General features: G+C 39.5%; 1 protein-coding gene across 1 annotated transcript in view; it reads left to right on the top strand.

The window, feature by feature from the left end:
- The first annotated feature begins 5,693 nt into the window (after positions 1-5,693).
- LOC115109819 (contactin-associated protein-like 5) overlaps positions 5,694-14,126 on the top strand; it is a 110,710-nt gene continuing 102,277 nt past the window's right edge. Inside the window, exon 1 of the mRNA XM_029635082.2 lies at positions 5,694-5,952. Within this exon, the coding sequence (XP_029490942.1) occupies positions 5,880-5,952 (73 nt within the window). The 5' untranslated portion in view covers positions 5,694-5,879. The remainder of the gene's footprint in view (positions 5,953-14,126) is intronic.

Here is a 14,126-nt window from a genome sequence, read left to right as displayed (position 1 = left end):
TATATACAGCACATGACAAAATACTATTGTTTTTGAGCAACAACATTTAGTTGTAAGTGGATCAAGCTGCGTAATGATATCAATGTCAAAGTCAGGACGTTCCCAATTTCACTCTCATCTGATAAGACTGTCAGTTCTATTCTCTGTGTCTGGGTTGCTGGGAAGGTTGGCTTGTCAAATCCAGTACCATGGAAACGCACGCCCACCGTGAGCCCTGTCACTTATTGCCTTTGTAACAATATTACTTCAGCTGAGGGAGAGGACCAGAGCTAATATGAAAAGGCTAATGCAGCCATGATTAAAAGGAAAATCTGTCCTCCGTCTCTAGGTAATACAAAAGCAGATAGCTCATATTACCTTCATATCATTGCAAATACATCTAATGGTGAGAAATGAATGGTTATTACATCACAGCAGCTAATATGACATTTTAAGAACTCTGTGACTCAGATCTCTCCTCCATATTTGTTTATTTTCTGTGTCCGGGTAAATGTAATTGAGATCAAGGGAAAGGAACACAGAGATTACAACAAATTAAACAGACAACTGATAGAGAATTTGGGACACAGAAATGAGTAGCACTGTGGCCAAAGGGTTGGTAGCTTCTTATGGCAGCATTCTTTAAAAAGCACTGCTAGAGTTTTTTTTTTATAAAGACAGAGGCCTGTGGTGATTGAGAAACGCTCCAGGGCATCCTCATCAGAATCACTCAGCCCTAAATGTGAGAGTTCTTTGCATCTGAGATCTCAGCCTCATCCATCAGCCATATGAGTGAAACTATAGGCAGCCTCTCAGTTTCCCAAATTAAATTCTCCACAGTGGCTGCATCTGAGGATGTCCACAGAAGAGTAATGTGGCGGAGAGGACAACCTGAAAATGCAGCAATCAGGGAGGTGTCGGAGATCTAGGTGATCTGTGAGTCCCAGAAGGACATTTATTTTTTTGGTCAGGTGAAGGTATTTGCCTGATTATGCCAATGATTTTACACAAGTCTACATAGCGGTTTAATGCAAATGTCTATTTCAAGCATCTGTTGCTGCTGGTTATATTATCTTGCCTCTGGAAGGAAAATCCATGATAGAGATACAGACAGGGGCCCAAAGTGATTTTGGCTGATAAACTGCCAAGTTATGTCATTCCACTTTGCCTTCTAAGATTTATTGGATTTGTGTTTCTTCCTGATCCTTCCTCCAAAAAGCATGCACTTGATGCGATTGTTTACCATCACTATTGCTGATATTTTCACTATATTGAACTCCCAAGTGGCTCAGTGGTCAAAGGCACTGCATCTCAGTGATAGAGGCGTCACTACAAACACCCTGGTTTGAATCCAGGCTGTATCACAACCGGCTGTGATTGGGAGTCCCATAGGGCGGCGCACAATTGGCCCAGCGTCGTCCGGGTTTGGCCAGTGTAGTCCGGCATTGTAAATAAGAATTTGTTCTTAACCGACTTGCCTAGTTAAATAAAAGGTTACATACATTATCTGAATGAATACCACAGCCATGATACTAGCCACAGTATGTAGCTTGGGAGATCATCAATCCATAAATCAATTGTTTTTACTCCAGAATTCAAATGTTGAGGCTAGCATTTCTCTCTGGGTAAAACAATACACTATGGAGAATATAGTAGATGAAATAAGAGGAAAATCCATTAATATACAACAATAAAATGTTCAATTATTGATCAGGAATAATATTTCAGCAGTTCTGTTTTGTTTCATCTGCATTTTTCTCTTTATATTTTCCTCTCATAAAATATTTAGGAGCTCAATCTACTTATCCACATTTTCATTATCTGCAGATTTCCTCAAGTGGGTCCATTAGTGCAGTTTAACATTACACCTTGCCAACAATTTAGGTGGAGCATCTGGGAAGCTTAAGGTTATTGAGCAAACTTTAACGGTCAACGACCTTCGCTATTGACTAGTGCCGTAACATGATATTTTCAAGCTAATAAAACGAACAAACTTGCCCTTTGTGAAATCAGTAAACTTGAACACTTTCTCCACCCGAGTTAGAAACCTTGACTTACCACTAAACAAAAATATAAAACGCAACATGTAAAGTGTTGTTCCCATGTTTCATGAGCTGACATAAAAGATCCCAGATATGTTCCATATGCATCAAATAGCTTATTTTGCTCTAATTTTGTGCACAAATCTGTTTACATCCCTGTTAGTGAGCATTTCTTCTTTGTCAAGATAAACCATCCACCTGACAGATGTGGCATATCAAGAAGCTGTTAAACAGCATGATCATTACACAGGTGCACCTTGTGCTGGGGACAAAAAAAGGCCACTCAAAATGTGCAGTTTTGTTACACAACACAATGCCACAGACGTCTCAAGTTTTGAGGGAGTGTGCAATTGGCCAGCTGACTGCAGGAATGTCCACCTGTGCTGTTGCCCGAGAATTTAATTTTAATTTCTCTACCAGAAGCTGCCTCCACTGTCGTGTTTTAAGTATTTGTCAGTACAGCCAACCGATCTCGTGAACGAGCGGTTTGCTGATATCAACGTTGTGAACAGAGTGCCCCATGGTGGCGGTGGGGTTATGGTATGGGCAGGTATAAGCTACGTACAACAAACACAATTGCACTTTATTGATGTCAATTTCAATGCACAGCGATACCCTTGACGAGATCCCGACGCCAATTGTGAGGCAAATTTTGTTTAAGGTATCTGTGACCAACAGATATGTGTTCCCAGTCATGTGAAATCCATAGATTAGGGCCTAACGAATTTATTTCAATTGACAGATTTCCTTATATGAATTGTAACTCTTAATGAATTGTAGAATGTTGAGTTTATATTTTTGTTCTGTGTAGATTTATGGCAGATAGAATATTTAAAGCTAGCATCTTTGTACTTTAACATCTCAAGTTAGGACAGTTCTACAAAACATCTTTAATGAAAAGGACTCTGTCTTTGCTAATGTACTGCACTCCTAATGCTGCTCGTAATGCTCTACCTTGTAACCACTGAAAGTGCCAATATCCATTATGGCGTACTCTAATCAATGGAGGAGTAGCATTTAGGTGCATTTAGACACAGACGGTTTAAACAGGCTGCTAATGAAAGCTAGTAAATTATACAATTCAGTGGACTTCCATTTAGCTATAATACATGTACAAACAATACTGTCAATACATGGCTATTCCTATAGCTATCAAATATGGTCATCAATACTTACACATGTATGTCTTAATGGGGACAGTTTTCTACAGCAGGAAAATAATCCTGCAGCAGCACGAAATGTGAATTATTATGTGGATTATAATTAATGGACCTTTTTGTAGGGGTTGCTACATTTTTCGTTAGGGCAAATAAAGTCGGACATTTCAAAGTGGCAATTAAACTATAGAAGTGTTTTTAAAACTCAAATTACACAACAAGTTTGCATTTCCTGCCGTGCAGGAAAATTCTCAGACACAAAAGAATGATCAAATTAAGAGCCTACATCTGTATGGCATCAAAGCTCACACCTTCATTGTTCAGTGGACAATCATCAACACTCCTTTCCACACTTGACACGACACAAGGAGATATGTTCTATAAATATCACCACATTAATACAGTGTGTCAAGAACATGTAGGACCTATCGGCTAGTCTAGACCTGATTCTGCATTGATTATACCAGACTCAGGTGATCTGCAGCAAAGCGGTAAAGTGGGGTAGAAGGGAGCGGTGTAGGACAGGTGGGGGAGCAGCTGTTCCCAGTGGGTACAGAGACATCAGCAAGACAGGGCAGATGGAGCCCCTCGACACCTCCAACAACACCCATTGCTTCAAACCAGAGCAGGGCACAAATGATGAATGGGTTTATTAATGTGTGACTATTGTGAAAATCAAATTAAATTAAGTCCGTAGCCATCTCTCTGATTACTATATTCATTATATTCAGTATTAGGTTTTTCAATTTCCTTTGCAGTAGAACAGTCATTCACTAATAACCATTACCGGCATAGTGAGATGAGTCACTGTCATTAGTTCTACACAGCTCTTCAACATCAACCCAGTTCTCTCTATCCATTAGTCAATGATCAACCAACAAATCACAATTAGTCAATCAACCACCCAATAAATCAGTCAATCAAACCAGCATGTCAATAAATCAATAAGTCAATCTAAAATAAAAGTAATCTTTTAACTCCTTGAGACAAGCCATTTTGCTTTCGGCTCAGCAAAGAACTGACTGAATACTGATGCCTGACTGCGTGGTAGAATGGACCTACACATGTGGTGATTTTAGGGCTTTTGGGATGCATGTACTTTTTACTCTCTCATTCAATATTCAATTTGCCGCTACCTTTGGAGATCTTAAAAGAAAGTATACATTTTTCATGGGGCACTTGTCAAGTGGAAATGGTGTTGAACCCGGTACCATATTTGTAGACCTTAAAAAGGTGACAAATATGGCCCTGTAATTTAATAGCACTTTAGCGTAGGCCTCATACCTTGACACCTGACAAGAACCCCAGGGTTATGCATTGAGGAATAGAGGTGTTAGATAAATGAATGTTGCATGCACTTATGCTAATGGAGAATTCTGCCAGAGTATTCAGGGTGATGTCAAAAAGAAGGCAGAAGAGAGCAGGCGGACGGTTAGGTGAAGTAAATTACTCCGAAATGGTTGTTTTCCATGATTCACAGGATAATATAAGACAATAATATTACAATAATGCACCATAACAATCAATACAATAGAGACGAATGTCTTCTTCTAAGTCCAAAAGGTGGCCAATATGATCTAAACTGTGATAATATAGCAGGTCATGTGTAGTGCGTATACAGTAGATGGATGGGAGGTGGGATTTTCAACAATATTGATGCATAGCTGAACAATTTGCATCTACAGTATAGGTCTGCGTGTGCAAAGCCCTGTTGTGTTGAAGGTATTTTTTTTTCACAATGTGTTACCATGAAATAAATTACAACGATCGAGCTACTGTCACCCTACCTACCCTACGTGAATATTCGTTGCCCAAGGATCCCCATATATATTTGTCAATTATCATCCGAAATGGAAATGTGTTTTTAGATCAAATAATAGAGACAGTAGAAGTCGAAATAGACGGTAATCGCGGCGAGACTGGAGGTTATCCACCGCTCGGTTACCGCCTGTGGGCAGAAGTAAATAAAGAGACAGAAGGGAGAAAACGCGTGTTTCTTTGTACCGTCTCTGTAGTCTATGCAGTCTCGACATCTACAACATACAGCCTGTGGCACAATGTCTGGAGGGAAACTTAGAGAAACTGCAAAATTAAGCCAAACAAGTTGAGAGAGGTATATATGAAGTATTAATTTGAGCCAGGCCTGCTAGCAGCTTGGTATTGTTTTGACTGCTGGCTGTGCTCTGTGCTTTGTGAAGAATGAAGCATGCGGATCTGTCTATTGCTGTGAAGCTGAAATAGTGTGAGCGGCAGTTGAGAGCGCGACTGGAGCTCACGTTAGCATCCACCGAAGCTCTCCTCAGTGCCCATTCCTCTGAAATAAGCCATATAACCTTCAAAAACTTCCATAACTAATGCAACATATGTCAATATTGCTATACCATTGTTTAATCGTGCAGAATGTCCAAAAATAAACTCGAAATGATTAAAGGCGTTTTTGTGTGAGAGGGCGAAAGAGAGAGAGAGAGAGAGAGAGGAGAGAGAAAGAGAGAGACGCACCGATGTGACGGGGATTTGGGAGCAGCAGCAGAGTAGAGGGTGTTGTGCGCGCGCTAGCAGACCTGCCTCGTGATGGTTCTGCAGTGAATAGGTGAAGTCGAAGCAGCTGGAATTATAACACACTGCTCGGAAGTACGGTCATCGGAGGTATTTTCACTGAGGATATACAGAAGCCTGGATATCTGTGGCAAGCAAGGTGGAAATGTCATCTCTGGCCATCGCCTTTATTCTCACGGTGCTTGGCGTTGTCAGTGCTGCGCTGGCGGCCAGTCACTGTAAGTAACTTGATAATAATACAACATACATTGTATTTAGATTGTTGGTTTTGTTTTCTAAGTTTATATGGCATTTGTTCTTTCTCGCAATCCCAAATCAGCAGAAATTTGAGCATGGAGTTCCATGCATGCATATGATAACCTCAACTCAGTCAGATAAACTACAGAGCGGTTTTGCAAAACCTGTCTTTGTCTCTACAATTGCAATGGATGTAAACGGATCTAATCGATTGTTTATAATACTCAGATCAATCAACTAACTTCCTGTACTTGGGATACACGTTTTAGCACGTCATTTGAATAAACATGTGTCGCATAGATCCATCTTTCTCACATTGCAGTGTTCTGTATTAACAGTAGGAGCAAAATTCGAAATTAAGTTTTCAACATCACTTTCCTATCTCGGGATTTGTGAAGTCCTTGCGAAAACCTAGAGCTGTGTAGGGTTACATCCCACTGGGCACAGACGTCAATTCAACTTCTATTACACGTTTGTTCGGCGTAATTTCATTAAAATTATATGGAAACAACGTTGATTCAACCAGTGTTTTGCCCAATTGGATACGCTGTTTTTATTTCATTTAATTGCCATAGGCTACTGTTTCTTTCAGAGACCACACTCAAACACAATGCATGTGCATTATACCTACTACATATGTGAACCCAATTCGACTAGAGGCCTATGCCTAGAAGCACACCCTACCATGGTCATCAAACTTACTAAGAGGAATGACATTCTCAAGTGCAAATGCTTAGGCTATCCGTGTTATCATTGTCTGCACTGTCACTAGAGGTCAGAATGATTCTACTTAGGTGCAGGAAGCTCTTCCATCAGAGAATAGAACTGCTCAATTTGAAGTGGAATGAGAAATTTCTGAACACTATATTCTCAAAGCTAAGAAAAATATGACATGGTTCCTCATCTGAACAGTAGATGCCAGATGTCACCCATGATTATCAGCATAAAGGTTCAGTAATCAGTAGAAATAATATAAATTCATAAGCCAAAGCTTTTTTTCAAACTTAAATAAACACAAAGGAATTAGCAATCAGTCTCTGATATTGATTTGGTAGCACTGTAGTTCTGAATCCATTTACTCTTCTTATAATTCTTTGAAACCTTGTTTCAAACAGGGAGTTGTCTAAACGGCATTACTGTATGCAACCTTGTTTAAGGTTGAGGCAAAAACTGTGCATTGGGGGCTTTGCTGCTAATGTTAGTGCCTGGGACCCATTTAGTCTGTGACTTGGTACCATTTTTCACCTACAGTAATGTATTAATATGGTTGGTGGCAGCTCAATGTCTCCCGTCGGACAGGCATTGCTTTGCCGTAGCTCTACCTGGTGCTGGAAGGCAACCTGGCAGGAAGCCTGGCCGAGAGAGAGAAAGCAGGGGGAAACACTACAGTGTGTTTGTGCCTCACAGTTTGAACAGCCTGCTGCTCTTCTCTATTTGGATCAGAGTCTCATCAAGTGAGGCTTCTGTTCAATGGTCCTCCCAGACAGTGCTCTGATCATCATGGTTCATTCTCCCCATCCCTCCCCCTACTTTTTAAAGCTTCAATTTCAACTCAAGGAAATACATGTACTCAGCACAGGATGCATAGAAGAGTGGTTGATGACATTAAAATGCATATCAGTATTTTATCTTGACACGGTGTCTAACGGATGATTAAAGATGACTAAAAATAGCAAACTTTCACTTGGCGGTTTACCCTTTCCTCTGTGTGTGTGTGTGTGTGTGCGTGCACGTGTGTGTGTGTAACTAACTGGTTGCATGCATGAGTACTGGTGGTGTGCATATGTGTGTGGCTCATTTCATTTCATGGCCTAACGGTTCAATGACCTCATCCATCAGTCGTGATAGCTGCTCGTCATCTCATCCTGTATTTATTCAAAGGATATGGACTTGAGTCAGTGTGCATTGACCTGAAGCATGAAACATCAAATGTTACATGTCCCTTTTTTTCAAGCAATTCATTGTTTACTATTAGTTTATATATTTTGTTTGTAAATAAGTAACAAAGTTATAACAAACATCAAAAGGACATAAAAAAATGGTGCTTTACAACCAAGCAATCCTTTTGGTAGCGCTTTACAATGACTCAAGGTAATATAACATTCATAATGGATTAGTAAATGTTTTATTCATTATTTATCCATCATTACTCACACATTTGTAAATGTTAGTAACCTAGTTATTCACACATGTATAAACAACTTGTAAAGTACTTAAAAAATAATTAATATGATTACGCAAAAGAGGTTGAGTTAGTTAAGTCTTTTTGCGTGGCGTCATATAAAGTGTGGGCTATTTATATGGTCCCCTTTTGATTAGCTATTTCTACTTTATACATTAGAAATGTAATTTATCGCAAAAAGATGGACATGCCATTTGGTCGAAAATTCCAGCTCTACTTGATGCTCATTAAGGTCTCAAAATGTGCCATAGAACATATCAATGGTTAAATAATAGGCACGCAATATGGAGGATGTTTAAGAAAATATATTGAACATTTTATTCCAAAACAGTCACACTGTTGTACTAGTGGGATGTGTAACTTCAGACAGACTCTATGCTGAGTAAAATAATATAAGTGTTCCATTTCTACCAAAACCAAAGTGTGAATTGCAGCAGTCACTCCGTAGAGTCTAATATGTGAATACATTATTTCACTTAACTATCTCATTATGTTTAAAGAAAAAAATAAACCTATGCTGGATTCAAAACGTAGTTTTTCAATTTAAACTATTATACAACATTTATGCAATCAATAGAATGTTATATATAAACTCAGCAAAAAAAGAAACATTCCTTTTTCAGGACCCTGTCTTTCAAAGATCATTTGTAAAAATCCAAATAACTTCAGACCATCATTGTAAAGGGTTTAAACACTGTTTCCCATGTTTGTTCAATGAACCATAAACAATTAATGAACATGCACCTGTGGAACGGTCGTTAAGACACTAACAGCTTGCAGACGCTAGGCAATTAAGGTCACAGTTATGAAAACTTAGGACACTAAAGAGGCCTTTCTACTGACTGAGAAACACGAAAAGAAAGATGCCCAGGGTCCCTGCTCATCTGTGTGAACGTTCTTTAGGCACGCTGCAAGGAGGCATGAGGACTGCAGATGTGGCCAGTGCAATAAATTACAATGTCCGTACTGTGAGACGCCTAAGACAGCTCTACAGGGAGACAGGACGGACAGCTGATCGTCCTCGCAGTGGCAGACCACGTGTAACACCTGCACAGGATCGGTACATCCGAACATCACACCTGCGGGACAGGTACAGGATGGCAACAACAACTGCCCGAGTTACACCAGGAACGCTCAATCCCTCCATCAGTGTTCAGACTGTCCACAATAGGCTAAGAGAGGCTGGACTGAGGGCTTGTAGGCCTGTTGTAAGGCAGGTCCTCACCTCACGATTTGGAGGTGGAGGGTCCGTCGTGGTCTGGGGCGGTGTGTCACAGCATCATCGGACTGAGCTTGTTGTCATTGCAGGCAATCTCAACGCTTTGCGTTACAGGGAAGACATCCTCCTCCCTCATGTGGTAACCTTCCTGCAGGCTCATCCTGACTAGAGGTCGACCGATAAACAGTGCTGAGCTGGCGAAGAGCTGCTGGCAAAACGCAAAACGCACGAAAGTGCTGTTTGAATGAATGCTTATGAGCCTGCTGCTGCCTACCATCGCTCAGTCAGACTGCTCTATCAAATCATAGACTAAATTATAACACACAGAAATACGAGCCTTTGGTCATTAATATGGTGGAATCTGGAAACGATCATTTAGAAAACAAAACATTTATTATTTCAGTGAAATACGGAACCGTTCGGTTTTTTATCTAACAGGTGGCATCCCGTCCAGTCTAAATATTCTTGTTACATTGCACAACCTTCAATGTTATGTCATAATAACGTAAAATTCTGGCAAATTAGTTCACAATAAGCCAGGCTGCCCAAACTGTTGCATATACCCTGACTCTGCGTGCAATGAACGCAAGAGAAATTACACAATTTCACCTGGTTAATATTGCCTGCTAACCTGGATTTCTTTTAGCTAAATATTCAGGTTTAAAAATATATACTTCTGTGTATTGATTTTAAGGCATTGGTGTTTATGGTTAGGTACAGTCGTCCAACGATTGTGCTTTTTTCGCAAATGCGCTTTTGTTAAATCATCCCCCAGCGTTGCATCGATTATATGCAACGCAGGACTCTCTAGATAAACGAGTAATATCATCAACCATGTGAAGTTATAACTAGTGATTATGATTGATTCGTAGTTTTTTTATAAGATAAGTTTAATGCTAGCTAGAAACTTACCTTGGCTTCTACTGCATTTCCGTAACAGGCAGGCTCCTCGTGGAGTGCAATGAGAGGCAGGTGGTTAGAGCATTGGACTAGTTAACTAAGGTTGCAAGATTGGATCCCCCGAGCTGACAAGGTGAAAATCTGTCGTTCTGCCCCTGAACAAGGCAGTTAAACCCACCGTTCCTAGGCCGTCATTGAAAAATAAGAATGTGTTCTTAACTGTCTTGCCTAGTTAAATGTGTATATATATATATATATATATAAAAAAATCGGCGCCCAAAAATACCGATTTCCGATTGTTACGAAAACTCGAAATCTGCCCTAATTAATCGGCCATTCCGATTAATCGGTCGACCTCTAATCCTGACATGACCCTCCAGCATGACAATGCCACCAGCCATACTGCTCGTTCTTTGCGTGATTTCCTGCAAGACAGGAATGTCAGTGTTCTGCCATGGCCAGCGAAGAGCCCGAATCTTAATCCCATTGAGCACGTCGGGGACCTGTTGGATCGGAGGGTGAGGGCTAGGGCTATTCACCCCAGAAATGTCCAGGAACTTGCAGGTGCCTTGGTGGAAGAGTGGGGTAACATCTCACAGCAAGAACTGGCAAATCTGGAGCAGTCCATGAGGAGGAGATGCACTGCAGTACTTAATGCATGATGCTGCCTGTTACTTTGGATTTTGACCCCCCCCCTTTGTTCAGGGACACATTATTTAATTTCTGTTAGTCACATCTGTGGAACTTGTTTAGTTTATGTCTCAGTTGTTGAATCTTATTATGTTCATACAAATATTTACACATGTTAAGTTTGCTGAGTTTATATGGGTGATACAATCATCCCAGCTCTGCAGATTTTGCTATGAAGAGACAATCACGAGATCAATTGTTTTGGTGCTGTCCATATGTAGCTTGTATGGCTAATGAATTTCAACATTTTCCTGGAGCTAACCCTGCAAATAGCACTGCTGGGCGATTTAAAAAGTCATACTCAATCGATCAATAATGCAGTGATACTTTTAGCAAAAAAATGTTTGTCTTTAAGATGACAATCTGTAGAAACTATGAAAAAAAAGAAAGGTTCTGTACTTTTGTGAAACAGAGCACAGCTGAAAACCAAATGACAAATTGAAAACGGGATGGTGTTCAGAGATAGATGGGAGGGTTTGAGTGAAGTTGAAGCATGTGTCTAAAAAACAAACAAAAGATAACTACTGTAAAATGTCTGTGTCCGTAAAATGTATATAGTAGTTTTAAGCTGGAAGTAGAATCCTAAGTGTTATTGTCCATTAGTTTACTCCAATTAGGGAAGTGGTGGTAGTGTTAGGGGAAAATAATAAAGGAAAATATATAAAACATATATACAGTACAAGTCAAAAGTTTGGACACACCTACTCATTCCAGGGTTTTACTTTATTATTTTTTTACATTGTAGAATAATAGTGAAGACATCAAAACTATGAAATAACACATATGGGATCATGTAGTAACCAAAAAACTGTGCCTTGTTAGAAGTTAAGAATGAAAGAAATTCCACAAATTAACACGTTTGTGCCAATCAGTTGTGTTGTGACAAGGTTAGTGGTGATATAGAAGATAACCCTATTTGGTAAAATATCAACTCTATATTATGGCAAGAACAGCTCAAATAAGCAAAGCGAAATGACAGTCCATCATTATTTTAAGACTTGAAGGTCAGTTTCGGAACATTTCAACGTTTCTTCAAGGGCAGTTGCAACCTTCAAGTGCTATGATGAAACTGGCTCTCAATTCCACTCTAAATAATGCCACTTTAATAATGTCTACATATCTTACATTACAAACATCACCTGTATATACTGTATTGAGACCCAATCAGTGGACACTAATAAATGGATCACTAGTCACTTTAAACAATGCCACTTTAAATAATGCCACTTTTATCATGTTTACATATCTTACTCATATCACATGTATATACTGTATTTTATACCATCTACTGCACCTTGCCTATGCCGCTCGGCCATCGCTCATCCATATATTTATATGCACATATTCTCATTCACCCCATTAGATTTGTGTGTATTAGGTAGTTGTTGGGGAATTTTTAGACTACTTTTTGGATTTGTGTGTATTAGGTAGTTGTTAGGAATTGTTAGACATTACTGCGCTGCTGGAACTAGAAGCACAAGTATTTCACTGCACTCACATTAACATCTGCTAACCTTGTGTATGTGACCAATACAATTTGATTTGATTTGAGATCGGCCACAGGAAAGGAAGACCCAGAGTTACATCTGCTGCAGAGGATAAGTTCATTAGAGTTACCAGCCTCAGAAATTGCAGCCCTTTTGACTGTATATATATATATATATATATATATATATACATACATATATACAATTAACCATTCAACACGGTACGGTTCAAAAGCAGGTTCAAATGCACCTACAAACTTCACAACGGCACCACACACATACCATCATTTGGCCCACTGCTACAATTCATGTGTTTTGGAGATTTAATTTCCATCCTCCTCGTCATCTGTGAATTGTTTCATCCAATGTCCATGAACTAATTCAATCTCCTCGAGAGGTAAATTCTTACTTTTGTTCTTGTCACGTTCGTCATAACGAGGAGACCAAGACGCAGCGTGATAAGAATACATTCTTCTCTATTTACACGAGGAACACTAAACAAACTAACAAACTGCCTGCGCCGCTATATGCCACAAGTGCTGACAGGCAACTACACATAGACAATAACCCACAAAACCAAAATGGAAAATGGCAACCTAAATAGGATCCCCAATCAGAGACAACGATAAACAGCTGTCTCTGATTGGGAACCAATTCAGGCCACCATAGACCTACATATACCTAGACATACTAAAACCCCATAGATATACAAAAACCCTAGACAGGCCAAAAACACATAGACAATACAAAAACTAAACCAACCACCCTTGTCACACCCTGACCTAACCAAAATAGTAAAGAAAACAAAGATAACTAAGGTCAGGGCGTGACAGTTCTTACTTTTCAAACACAATTTTTGGCTAATCTATAAAAACAATGTTGATAGCCGCTCGTACAAATGTGGGATTTCAGATGGTAATAAACATGTGCAAAACCTGACCGGTTTCCTGATGTAGATATTTGGTTGGGTATTTTTGCAAGGATTTCATGCCGCAGATCAAAACAAAACATTGTTTAGCTTAGCCATCCAAAATGTTTCAGTGCATCCAGTTTGTGTAATGTTTGGTCAAGTAAAAAAAAAGGTGACCAAAACAGGTATGGGCAATGGACATAAATAGACATGTATTATAGTTTTGCTTCGTATATACGGGGTGAATCTAAGCACAAGTCTGAACAATCATTCATGAACATTCTGCATTCATGTCAAATTCACTCCGTGATCAGGATTGACAAGCTGCTCAGAGATAAAACATCTAGATTCTCCTAGAGGACAAGCAAATGACTGTTCTCATATTTACCTTTGAGAAACAAAAGGAGAAGCCAGATATCCATCATGGGTGGTTTGTGTAGCCCCTGTGTCTGGTGACAGAGATAATGGCAGCCACATCCTCTCAGAGGAGCATGTCCTCATGCACTCCTCGCAGAGAGAGAGAGAGATTTGTGACCTGTTGCCGCAAGAAAAGGTTAACCAGTGAAGAACAAACACCATTGTAAATACAACCCATATTTACAGTATGTTTATTTATATTCCATTTTGTACTTCAACTATTTTGCAGATTGTAACAACACTGTTAGACAGCCATAATATAACATTTGAAATGTCTTTATTCTTTTGAAACTTTAGTGGGTGAAATGTTTACTGTTCATTTCTGATGTTTTTTTTTCACATTTCACTTG

Source organism: Oncorhynchus nerka, linkage group LG3 (assembly GCF_034236695.1).
Source record: "Oncorhynchus nerka isolate Pitt River linkage group LG3, Oner_Uvic_2.0, whole genome shotgun sequence".
Classification (NCBI taxonomy): Eukaryota; Metazoa; Chordata; class Actinopteri; order Salmoniformes; family Salmonidae; genus Oncorhynchus; species Oncorhynchus nerka.
Note: the sequence above shows the minus strand (reverse complement) of the source record. Positions and strands in the feature narration are given on the sequence as shown.